The 12,414-nt window shown below is 36.5% G+C and overlaps 2 protein-coding genes across 2 annotated transcripts; both read right to left on the bottom strand.

Moving 5' to 3' along the window:
• Positions 1-1,036: 1,036 nt before the first annotated feature.
• Positions 1,037-10,629, bottom strand: LOC104901362 (ERAD-associated E3 ubiquitin-protein ligase component HRD3A). Its single transcript, XM_010688926.4, has 6 exons — positions 9,928-10,629; positions 8,282-8,773; positions 7,096-7,311; positions 2,123-2,446; positions 1,750-1,992; positions 1,037-1,669 (listed from the first exon to the last, which is right to left on the bottom strand). The coding sequence occupies exons 1-6, from the start codon at positions 10,471-10,473 to the stop codon at positions 1,451-1,453; spliced, it is 2,040 nt and encodes a 679-aa protein (XP_010687228.1). The 5' UTR covers positions 10,474-10,629; the 3' UTR covers positions 1,037-1,450.
• Positions 10,547-11,957, bottom strand: LOC104901475 (uncharacterized). The gene is made up of 4 exons (XM_010689065.3): positions 11,870-11,957; positions 11,062-11,379; positions 10,885-10,971; positions 10,547-10,679 (listed from the first exon to the last, which is right to left on the bottom strand). The coding sequence occupies exons 2-4, from the start codon at positions 11,377-11,379 to the stop codon at positions 10,650-10,652; spliced, it is 435 nt and encodes a 144-aa protein (XP_010687367.2). The 5' UTR covers positions 11,870-11,957; the 3' UTR covers positions 10,547-10,649.
• Between the last annotated feature and the right edge of the window lie 457 nt (positions 11,958-12,414).

Raw genomic sequence — 12,414 nt, 5'->3', positions numbered from 1 at the left:
AACTTCCTGGTGACTATGGTGTTTCTAGCACTTTTAATGTGGTACATGTGAGTCTTTATATATCATGAAGATGATGATGAACTTCCTAGTTTGAGGTCCAACTCTCTCAAAGAAGGGAAGGATAATGGAGGACCATCTACGCCTATTATGGCTTCGAAGAACACCAAGCTTATTCACTTGGTGGCTATCACTCTCCAAGATGTCCGTGATTCAATTCCTTTGATGAGCATTGAAGGTAACGAGTCTTAAACATGGTTTCTTCAGTTTACAAGTCCTTGTTAAACTCTTGTTCTAGTTAGCTCGATTAGCGTGTTATTCGATTAACTCCATTCTAGTTTTTTTTGTTTAAGTAGTGCTTGTATTAGGCTTCATTTCGTTCAATATTTTGTAATAAGTATAACTCAAGTGTGACGAGTTATCTTAGGAGTTAGGGGTTTATTATGAGTCCTAGTGTGTCTCGAAGTCCTAGGAGTTAGTTACTAGTCTGCTACAATCATAAAGAGCCAACAAATGCTAAGCAACAACATGAAGATCAAATGGAGAATCATAGGCGTGAAGAGGGCAACCAAGTCATATTTGTGTGTCGTCCAAGTTCATCCAAAAACCGTGGCTTGCAAGGAGAATGTGTGTTTGGATCCTCTAGAGTTCTAAAATAACTCTACAAGATAGAGTTTGAGCAAAATGTCAACCATTAAATAAAAAATCAATGGCTCATATATAATCTTTTCAAAAAAACCCTGTTTTTCTTATCAAAATCCACCCCTTATCTTCCCCTTCCCACCAACATGAGCCCTTCATTTTAAAATGTATGATTCAAATACAACTCTACCTTGTATAGTTCTATTAAAACTCTAAAGGATCCGAACTCGAAGAATGTCGAGAGCTAGTCTGTTCCACAATTCAAGGGAACCTTTCTGGAACATGGAGATTTAGTCGCTTAGTAGTTAATTTATGATTGCCTTTATTTTCTGTTTTTAATGTTGTGTTGAAAACATTAGAAAAACCGATTATTAGTTTGTATAATAGAAGATTGCAATGAAATAGAGGACAATTCAGGTTTTATGACCAAACACCTTGAATGTTCATGTGTGTTGCAATTTGTACATTCGAGCATACATCAATTATTACCAATAAAACGCAGGAAAACCAAATGCTCACATCAACTAGTAGAAGAAGCTATGAACTAACAAATGCTCGCCAAACAAGGCCATCATGTAGAGCTTTTAATGTACAATTGCTTCAATTGTCGATGTGCCCTATTCACAATATAAGAGAAGATCTACTTGCTATATTTGAGTAAAAGGTTCTCCCCCCCCCCCCCCCCCCTCCTCTTTCCAAGTATCAAAGGAAAATTTTGAAAGTGTTGATCTTATCCCCCAAAATAAGGGAAGGGAACTAGATTTTGTATCGATGACAATCTCGGGGGAACAAAACTACATATGTTGGAAGCTCAATGTGGGGCGTGGATGAGCTGCTCATTGTGCTGTTGTGCAACATCATCAACCTGAGGAACAACAGCGTGCCTACGTTGCCATTCTCGAAGGTAAAGAACTGTCAGCAAGCAAACAAAAAGAGTAAGAATTGTGGCATTTCCTTCCTCCATGATGATATTTTCAACCCATGCTTCAACTTTTGGATAGACTTCTGGGAGGGAATCAATTGTGTGCACCTGCAATTAACTCTATCAGCGTCGCTGAAGATTATAAAGATACAAAGCACTGCAGACAGCAATATGAAGATAACACTCACCAAAAAACTGTCGGCATAATTTTTCCGAATCCATAAGCTTGTAAGAGCCAGGGTGACAGGTAATCTTGCTGCAGAATCAATCTCCAATGCTTGATCATAGTAGCGTTTAGCAAGATGAAGATCATAAGGAAGTCCTTGGCCATGTTCATGCATGTACCCAAGATTAAAGATAGCTTGTGCATTAGCCTGACTTTTTGCATGCATATACGCCTCAGCAGCACGTTCATAATCTCTGTCCGTACCCTGGGAAGGAAATTAGGATATCAATTATGAACCACAAAATGTTTCAATCATAATGGAACTTCAGAAAAATCAAAACCAAAAATACACTTCAACAGGGCACAGATGGAGAGGCCAACTCAAAGATACATACCCTACCATAATAATATGCATCTCCTATCAACAAGGCAGCATGTTCATTACCCTGCTCAGAAGCCTGCCACCATAAAGAATGTGCTCGTTGATGCCTTTCAGTATCTATGCATAGTCCAGATGCTCCAATACACATGCTACGTTCCCCGAACTTATCAAGAATCCACGCAGCATTACTTTGTGCTACCTCATAACCCATTTCTGCCATCCTTGAGTACAGGAGTAATGCTTTACCCACATCACCCTTCAAGTACGCCTCTAAAGCCCACCTAGACAAGGAATTCCATGGTCCCCGTTCTGCAACTAACTTGTACAATGCAGTAGCCTGAAACCATATATACCCAGCATTAAGGTAAAGCAAATTTGGACTTCTTTTAGGATACCAGTAACTAAATTATGTTAAATAAAGGATGTTGATAAAAAACAGAACGCATTTAGTACACAGTAAAGCATTAGTGACAAAGATAAAGCATAGTACATGGACAAATAGAGGTGAATATGCATCACATTTGTAACTAACAAATCTGAATGATGCATTACTCCAACTTGATTTAAAAATCATTCAGAAATTTGATAAAGAAAATGGACTTGATAATAAGATGTATTTCTACATTATTATATTCTATGTTGTTCGATGGTTTCTAATTCATCCTAGGAGACAGACATCGCCAAGGCAGCTGAGCGAGTATAATATATACTAAGAATTATTGATTCTAGTGAACGTTATAATATTTGGCCATAAATTTGGCAATAAAACTAGAGTAAATCTATTTGATGTTGTAGGAATTAAGCTACAACAATAATAATGGAGTCCGAACAAAATTTTCGTGAAACAAGCTCTTGGATCATGAGTTTTCTTATATTGGAATCAGGTGCCAATGATCAGCAATAATTGGCCTTAAATTTTATCTCATCCTCTAGCAAATTAAAAGCTCCTTAAGTGTCACAAAAAGAAATAGCTTTTTTTTGGAGGAATGAAGTATTTAATGCAAAAGGTTGATTCTTATCTTGTTACCTTGATGCAGCATGTCTTTAAGAGTTGAGGTATGTTAGGAGCATAGAAAAAAATGTGGTCGTGGTCGCGATTTCTGTCACGTGGTCGAGGGAACGGCTTGTAACGGTGAAATAAAACGTTTTGCCGCCGTCGTGACTCGTGACTTGATTTTTTATTTTTTATTTTGAAAAATCAGATAAGTGGAATAGTGGATTTTCAAGCTTGTTTTTCCATTTCTTAAATTTTTTACACTATATCATGTCTAAGCATGTTTTATGAGTACACTATTTGAGATACTTTTGATGCATATATAATTATTAAAATATTGTAAAATAGAAAAAACTTAATACTAGTAGCCACATTTGTATACAAAAAAGAGCAATAAAGATATAAGGAGCTTTTTTTAAAAAAAAACCTTGTTTCCCTAAAAAGAAGAAACACGTGTGAAGTCAAAAACAAAAGAAGAGAGAAAGAGAAAAGAAGAAAAGAGCGATAACAACCGAAAAGATTTATTGACTATGGCCCCGAAAGCAGCCGAAAATGTTCTCTCGACGTTCTCTGCCATGACCGGAGAAGCAAAAAAGAGAACCACCACCCAACACTAGCAACTATGTCCCCGAAAAACAGCCGAAAATGTTCTGTTGACGTTCTTTGCCATGACCGGACAAGCAATGGCTGTCCATTGCCTCCATATAATGGATTTCTTCGGAATTAGGGTTTTCAATTTACGGTTCAATTTGAAGTAACCTCATGAAATTAAATGAGAGGCTTTAATTTGAGTTTTAAGCCCAGGTAAGATTTAATTTGGAAAAAAAATGTTTTTTTTTCCAAAATTCAATTCAGATCTAATTGATCTTGAGTCGGCTTCTTCTATCATCAAAGAACGGTCATTATCTAATTATAATGGTTTTGGAACGCCGTTATACCACAAAGTAACGGCCGTCGCGCCGATTTTGGTGTGAAATCCAAATTGCTATTTTATAATGGTATATAACAGAACGGCCTCTCTGAAATCTGTTACAAAGCGGCCATCCGGTATCCTGGTTAAGAGTCTCTTTTTTGAGGAATGAAAAGGCTGACATCTTAATCAGAGTAGAAATATTAGGTGATTAGGATTTATTGAAATTTCTTCATTATTCTTTCCTTAGCGTGATGTTGTGCACTGTAGAACTATACTGTTTGTGCGCAATGTCATCAATTCTCAAGTTCCAGTTTACTTTTGGAAACCTAGGGGCTTCTCCTAAAGTAGGAATAACTAGTCCATACATAAACGACTCATAAACTGCATTTTTTTTCAGGCAATTTTAAGTTTTGATTGATGATTTTGATGAGTGTTTAGCTATCTAATCTACATTTTTGCTTGAACCAAAAATACGCCATGACTTGTGTTCCTCTTAAACGATGGCTTCAAGAAACCCTCAAACCCAGAACTTTTGAGATCTATTACTGGTAGTTCTATTTGGGTCTACTAAAATCCTCATCAGCAACACCTCTGTCAAAAAAGGGTCGGGCAGAGAAAATTTAGATCATTCATGATGTAGAGTCCTCAGACAAATGCAAGTAAAATAATTTCTGTTGTAAAAGTTGGCTGAAGAGTGCCTCTTATCTCCAGCTATCTTCACGATTGAAAGCCTACTTTTTGTCAGTATCAGAGACAGAAACAGAGACATTACTTGATAGCATTACAGCAAATGAGAAGGCTTCAGGACAAAAGATATACCATCTCAGGTTTCCTTCAAGACATTATTCTTTCAATTTTGCTTTTAGAGAAATTCAGCTTTAAGGCAGTAAAACAACATGATTGCTATCTTGGCTTCCTACCTAATGGATGAAAGCTTGAGTGGATGCCTGGATGTTAAGGAAAGGAAGAAAGAACCACAATTGTTTCCCTATACATTCATCGGTACTTTATTAGGTAAGTAAATTTAAGAATATCAGACTAGTATATCCAAACTAGGAAACTACATTATCTTTATTTTCTAAGTGGTGGTTAGCCTATATAAACTCCCAATAAGCTACATTATTTTTGAAGGTATATGGAACAAATTGAATTAATTTTAATTTGGGCCACTCTACTTTCATTTGGTGTTAAAGAAGATTCTACACACTTTCGATGACCACCCACACATCACTAAGATTGACCCATAGCCCAAGGAATTGTATTTTCAATGTGAATACTCCACTAGAAAACTGTTAATTATTTGGCAACTAGTAGCCACCTCTATTCTGGGAATTACAGTATTTTGGATCTGTTTCGACAGTAAGTCACCATCATTGGCACGGGCATATATATAAGTAAATCTTGATTGTTATGGGATAATATTTTGATGTTGTAATATGATATGAGAAGTGACATAAAATTATCCATTTACTTTCCTGATCTTCGGAAGTTATAATGATGATCAATCATACGCTTCATACCTCTCAACGACCAGGCAAATCTTTTCCATATATCCGTTGTTACCAGTTTTTGAACCAAATTTTCAGCTCATGAACTCAAGATGTTTTCTTTCCAAAATGTTCTACTAAGCATGAGTAGCCTTTAATGCTCAATAGTAGTTAGATAAAATCCATGAAATAACTACTTGAGTGGTTGTTTGGTATATGTAGGCATTAGAAATTCCCATGATTTTTAATATTGGATAGTTGTTTGGTTGACTGAAAATGGGGGCAATGAAAATTCGCACAAAGCATGGGAATTTATTCACCTACCCCCCCCCCCCCCCACCGTTCATTTGAAATTCTCACATCAATTCATAAGAATACAAATTCCTTAATATCAACCAAACACATTAGTCAATTTCCTAGGAATTACAAAAGGGAAATAATTTCCTAGGAAATGGAACTTTCCATGGGAATTAAATTCACATGTATACCAAACGACCATTGAGACAAGCATCTCCTATTAATTATTACTTCTTCCAATTCCTAAAATTTGTGGCAATTTGAGTTTTGCACTATTTACATACTCTAACCATATTTTTGAAGTAATATCTATAATAAATGTTATCATACAAAATGTCATTGGATTTGCCTTTATGTATATTTTCAAATTATTATAATTTTTACAAATACATATTTAAATTAAATCAATGGTCAAAGTTATATTGGCAAGCGTACAAATCAAAATGTTCCAATTTCAGAAAGTAGAGGAAGTATATTAATTAACTACTTGAGTATTCATAAATTACCTATTAATCCTTTTTCTTATTGAGCGTGAATTACTAATTTGGATCGGATTTCTATAGCTAATAAAGACTCAAGATTCGTGTTTGCGTAAGGGGTTTTGTCTACGCAACAATCAATTGCTAAGGATGGATCCTACTTTATCAGGTTTTCGACATCGATGGTGTGTGCCTTTTGCCTTGCGCCTAGGCTCGAAGGATGTGTGTGAGCCTGACGCTTAGGCTCCAACCATGTGCGTCTCATGCCGATTTAAAACTACGAACCTTTATCTATATAGCAAGTCTTTGTCTCCATTTTTTCAGGCAACCCCTTTATCGCCCAATGCATTCAAATATTGCCCAGGGAGGTGAGAAACAACAGGAAATAAGAGTACTTAAATTGGAAAGTAGAGACAGGGTGGTAAGGGGTGGAGGAAAAGAGGGAAGTGGTATTTTAAGGGTCGGAGGTGGAGACAATGGGAAACCAGAAGTGCAGGAATAGGGGAAGGAGAGCAGAGAGGAAAGAAGAGGGAAATGGTATCTGACTTTACAAATAAGAAAAAAGGAAGGATCGGATATAAGTTTGACTCATACACTGAACAGTTGACTTTAGAACAGGGTTCTAGAACACACAAATTCGATCTCCTCTATAAGCGGAGACGAAAGAAGAGGGAAATGGTACTTTGTTTACTTACAAAACTGATGAGATCCCCTCAAATTGAACCAAGCAGACTTAGGAACTGTAAATATAGGTGAACACACTAGATTTCCAGGAATTTCACATCATACCGATAAAGAAAGCTACAATTAACATACCATTTGAAGATTCCTTTTCAGACCGACGCCATAATGAAACATCTTTGCTAACTGATAGAAAGCCTTCGGTTGACCAGCATTTGAAGCCATCATAAGATATTTGCAAGCCAGCTTCACATCCTTCTTCACCCCTATCCCTTTAAGATACAAGACCCCAAGATTATAGTACCCACCAGGGTCCTCATTAACAGCTGCTTTTTCAAAATATTCTTTCGCCTGTCAAGGAAAAGTTTATGCCTAAGAATAACTGAAATGATTTAATATATACACAGAAAAAAGGTTACCCAAAGTTCTCAAAATCAATTTCAGGAAAATTAGAAAAGATATGAAGGTTTCCAGCAAATTCATAATGCCACCTGTTAGAGATACAAAATGCTGAGATTATGTAATCGTGCTCAAGCATTTAGTACAAAGTACTATTTTACTAATATAAAACCTAACTAGATAGAAAATAATGCTGAAACATCCTGCCGACAACCGAGCTCAAGTATTCAAGTTCTATGACTTTATCCTCCTTTTTATTTCATTTTAATCTGGGCTCCATCACGATTACTTGAGTGCTTTTGCCTCGGAATGACATCTTTGTTGTTTTGGATTTGAATAAAGAGGCCTTGAATGGACCATAAAGTATCTGGACACCTAGCTATGTAATAATGACAATTGGAGACAAAAGGGTGTAGAGTGGGCTGAATAAATTCTGAGAAACAAGCATTTATGGATGGTGCTTGCACCCACGCCTATGAACAATGGCCCAGCTGAACTGACTACATAAATGGAAGCTGCTTGACTGCATGCACACCCAGCCGGCCAGCCCACACAGAGGCATGCGTACTGTGTATCTACACCAGTTCAGTTTTGCACTCACTTCTATTAACCGCACAGTCAGGCTGTTGCATATGCAGCAAAAGCATGACCTTGCACCAGTTCCAGGTACCAAGTGTGATCCAAATACCTCCCCCCCCCCCCCTCTTTCCTCAAGGTTTTATCAAGCTGAATAGAAACACTATGAAGACATTTAAGCCCAGACTCCAGACTCCAAAGTCCAAGATATATAGACTCATCACTCATCAAGGAAACTTAAGTGCAATACAAATGAAGCATTAGTCTATAGCAGTTATGCCAGCAGTTGCACAATTAATTTCATGTAACTCATCATGACATGCAGTTAATGGCAAGAAGCCCTTACCTTCGTAAAATTCTTCTTTTCTACACCATATCCTTTGACATACATATACCCAATGCCATTATAAGCTGAAAAAAGTTGCTGTTTAGCTGCAAGAGTAAGCCATTCCAGAGCCTTTGTATAATTCCTGTCCACCCCAGTTCCCCTTACAAATATCTCCCCAAGAAGCTCCATCGACCTGGGCTCTCCTTTCTCAACTGCTTTCAGAAACCAGGACAAAGCCTTAGAAGGATCACGACGCAATCCTCTGAGTCCAAAATAATAGAATACGCCAATTTTGTACATTGCCCCAGCATTTCCCTTTTGTGCCTGGTATTCCAGTATCTGAAAATCCTCATCGTCTTCGCCTCGAGACTTCCTTAAAGCTTCCTTGTTTTCCTCTGCTCCAACATGAATCCGTACCGGCTCGATAACAGGAGAATCCTTAGTAATTAAAAAACTATTCACTGCCACTTTTGCTAATTCGGCATAGAGTTTAACTGCTTCTTCATACATCTGAAGCCAATGACACAATTAACCATTAAACAGCAGAGAAATACATATGCAAATTTAGTCGCATACAACCTATAATCGATTAATAATAATAGCAGAATGATCATAAGTGACTATACCATTGAAATATCAAACTAGCACCCAACAAAACTTGCAAAATAGAGGTTAATAAGTTAGGCTCTTCTCCAAACCATTACTTTTCTGTTTTTCTTCCCCTTCCACATTTTTGTTGGCAGCTATTAACAAAGCTATATGCTACATTAATTCTTCTTGAAGTATAACTCATCTTGGTATAAAAGCAGAACAACAGGACATGAACAATTCAACAATTGCTTTGCATCAGAAAGAGCCCAGTATAACAATGAAATTCAAAGATAAATGAGAACTATATGAAGCTATGGCACAATTATGCACACGGAAGAATAAGAGATGATTAAAGACTACTATTACAGCAGCAACAAAATATATGAGCACACCATCATCATCATCATCAAAAAATTTGTATTACACCACAGCCTACATAAATCATATCATATAAAGAGGACCATTAACAAGGAACCTCGCATCTTTTCATCAATAACAATTCACAAACCCCTTATCCTCAATTAAATCTCAGTTGTCGAATACACATTATAACAAAAGTTCAGGAAACAATTATGTGCAGCGAACAAGAGATAATTAAATGCTACAATTGCGGCAGCAACTAATTTATTATCATCAATAATTCTGTATCGAACAACACCACAGCAATAACCCATAACATATAAACGAGAAAGAACAGAAACCTTGCATCCTTTCATCAATCAAAATTCACAACCCCTTATTCTCAATTGAGCCATGGTTGTAAAATGCACATCATAACAAAAGTCTAAGCGCTACAAAATAATAGATGATTTTATAACAACTAAAGCAGAGAAATTAATAAAGAACCCTGCATCTTTTCATGAATCACAATTCACAACCCCCTAATCGTCAATCGAACGGAACCTTGTTCGTAAATGCACATTATAACAAAAGTATAAAAGCAACAAACAGAAAATCTTTAAACAACTAAAGCAAAGAAATCACAATTCACAACCCCCTAATCGTCAATCGTCTTAAAAACTAAAATGCACATCAAAAGAAAACTCAAAGAACAAGATACAGAATAATCTTACATCTTGGCGAGCATAAAAATGAGCAAGAGCCATCTTAGACTGCAAATTACCACCAAGAGCGGCAAAAAAATGGTACAAAAACGCCTTAGCTTTATTTCTCTCTCTTCCAATCCCCATATGATACAATAAACCTAGCACAGACCTAGCATGAGGATCACCAGCCTTAGCTGCAGCTTCAATTTCCGACGACGCCTCCTCCATTAATCTCAACTCGCCTGAACTCGATGAAGAAACCATCTTCGACACCCCCGAATAATACAACGACTCGTCGTGACTCGGAGGGTCTTCGAGAATAGGGCGCCATGATCCAGGGTCGAGTTCTTCCTCTGATTTGGACTCGGACTCGCCGAACTCATCCCACTCGGACGAGTCGGGATCGGTGTTGGATTCTTCGGAAGGAGAGCTAGGGTTGATGATTGTCTCGCGAAGATCGTCTTGAGTGAGGACGAGGAAGAAAGGCCTGCAAAGGGAGTGGAGAGGAAGGAGAGAAAGAATTACGATGAGGAGAGACAAATTGGATAACTCACGAATGCATTGTCGCCGCATTTTGTTCCCGCCGATTGGAATTTTTCTCAGATTGTTGTTGGTTTTCTTGGGTTAGATTGTCGCATTTTACCACTGATGAATTTGATGATGATGCAATCGTGTTATGCTCTTCTAGATCACTTGATGAGGAATGTATTTTTGATGTTCTATCCAATTTTAAACCCCCGCTTTGACTTTCACACTATGGGTCTGTTTGGCAATACTACCTGAAACGTAGTTGAAACTGATAAGGTAGCTGAAACTGATAAGGTATAGCTGAAACTGATAAGGTGCTGAAACTGATAAGTTAGCTGATTAGTTTAACTGTTTGGCAGAACTTGTTGCATAAGTTGATTAATTAATTGGATTTTGTAATTCTTTTATTATATATATTTCAACACTAATTTATTTCAGTAGCATATCCATGTTCACCAGTAGCATATCCATCTTGATACACCCTATTCCATAAATCTCGGGATCTACTCCTTTATTTTGAAACTTTTTTACTTCAGGTTTCTCCTACAAAATGCAAAGGTAGTATTATAAATTTAACTTATACAAAATAAATCTATTCAAAAAATTATTATGATGTAGTAATATGATACTCACCATAATTTTCTTTTTCCACCATTTAATTGAAGCTTTGATCTTTCCCGTAGTAGGGTCCCACCCAAGCCCAATTTCCCCTGTTTTTAAGAATTTCCAAAGCTGCCAATCTCTCCTCATCCAATCATACTTATTCTTCATACTTTTTATTGGACATTTCGGCTTAATTCTTTTCTCAAACTTATCATGAACTAATACCCACTTAATTGCACGTCCTTTTACTTTTTCATCAAACAAGGCGATCAAAATTTCACAAAAAGCTATCATGTCATCATCTGTCCATATGAAATTCCCCTCTTTTTTATCATTTGATGGCGTCATCTATTAAAAAAAAATCCAAGAACCAAAAATAAAAATTCAAATCTTTCGAAGTGAAGACAATTGCATCCTTATGATTCCAAGTTACAAGCATCACAAACCACAAAACATTGTTTTATATTCACCAATGCTTATATACATTGGAAGTTTATTCTTTCTCTCCTTTAATTATAAACCAAAATCATTCAAAAATAGATATCGTGTTAGGTTTGGGCAAACATCTTAATAAGCTTTCTTAAGGAGTGTCGGCATTTTGGTAGATGGTGTGGAAGACTGGAAGTAATATAAGTATAAGAAAATCAATTAAGAGATAGAGAGAGAGAGATCTAGTGCATCCTACATCAAATGGGTTATGGAAGCCTAACTAGACGAAGGTATAGGAAACTTATGTGTTGCTGCCAAACAACAAATGAATGAAGCTTATTTGGGGAAGATAAACCAAAATCATTAAAAAAAACAGAGATTCCAAGGAGATGAATGAAATTGGAGATACCTGATGCAGAAACTTGAGAAGGGATGCAGTACACTGATGAAGTCAACAGCCAGTAGAGAAGACAAGAAAGAATGAGAGAGAATTCCGGTTGAGCCGTATATTTTATCTAATTAACGTTATATTCCAAGATTTTAGGTACCTGATTTCAGGTACCTGATTTTCAAACGTTATAATTTTTACCTTGTCAAAATCAGTCATTTTAGGAACTGAAATTTTATTTTAGTTATTTCCCAAACACACCTAAATCATTTTAGCACCTAAAAGTTTTAGCAACTTATCATTTTAGGCACCTAAAATGTCTCCCCAAACAGAGCCTATATAACTACATACTACTATATTACAACTCGATCGTGATCTTGTCTAAAATAAAATAATGAGGGTCTAAGAATTGCACTACGTGGGTTCGATATCGTTTGGAAAAATGACGATTGTTAATTGATAATATTTTTCCATTATTAGTTCAAATTTAATTTGTAACTGATAATAATGAATAAACTTATTAGGTTACACATTCTTTTTTTTTTTGAATGATCATAATTAGATTT

This window comes from Beta vulgaris, chromosome 8, assembly GCF_026745355.1.
Source record: "Beta vulgaris subsp. vulgaris cultivar EL10 chromosome 8, EL10.2, whole genome shotgun sequence".
NCBI lineage: Eukaryota > Viridiplantae > Streptophyta > Magnoliopsida > Caryophyllales > Amaranthaceae > Beta > Beta vulgaris.
The sequence above is the reverse complement of the archived record's forward strand: the minus strand, read 5'-3'. Positions and strand labels throughout refer to the sequence as shown.

Excerpts from the sequence above, each read along its gene's own strand:
- LOC104901475 (XM_010689065.3), bottom strand. The coding sequence starts at position 11,379 with ATGACGCCATCAAATGATAAAAAAGAGGGGAATTTCATATGGACAGAT. Across the intron at positions 10,972-11,061 it reads GGTGGAAAAAGAAAATTATG|GAGAAACCTGAAGTAAAAAA; the intron begins GTGAGTATCATA and ends TGCATTTTGTAG. Across the intron at positions 10,680-10,884 it reads TCAAGATGGATATGCTACTG|GTAGTATTGCCAAACAGACC; the intron begins GTGAACATGGAT and ends ACTACGTTTCAG.
- LOC104901362 (XM_010688926.4), bottom strand. The coding sequence starts at position 10,473 with ATGCGGCGACAATGCATTCGTGAGTTATCCAATTTGTCTCTCCTCATC. Across the intron at positions 7,312-8,281 it reads AAAAGAAGAATTTTACGAAG|GCGAAAGAATATTTTGAAAA; the intron begins GTAAGGGCTTCT and ends TTTCCTTGACAG. Across the intron at positions 1,993-2,122 it reads ATGCATATTATTATGGTAGG|GGTACGGACAGAGATTATGA; the intron begins GTATGTATCTTT and ends TTTCCTTCCCAG.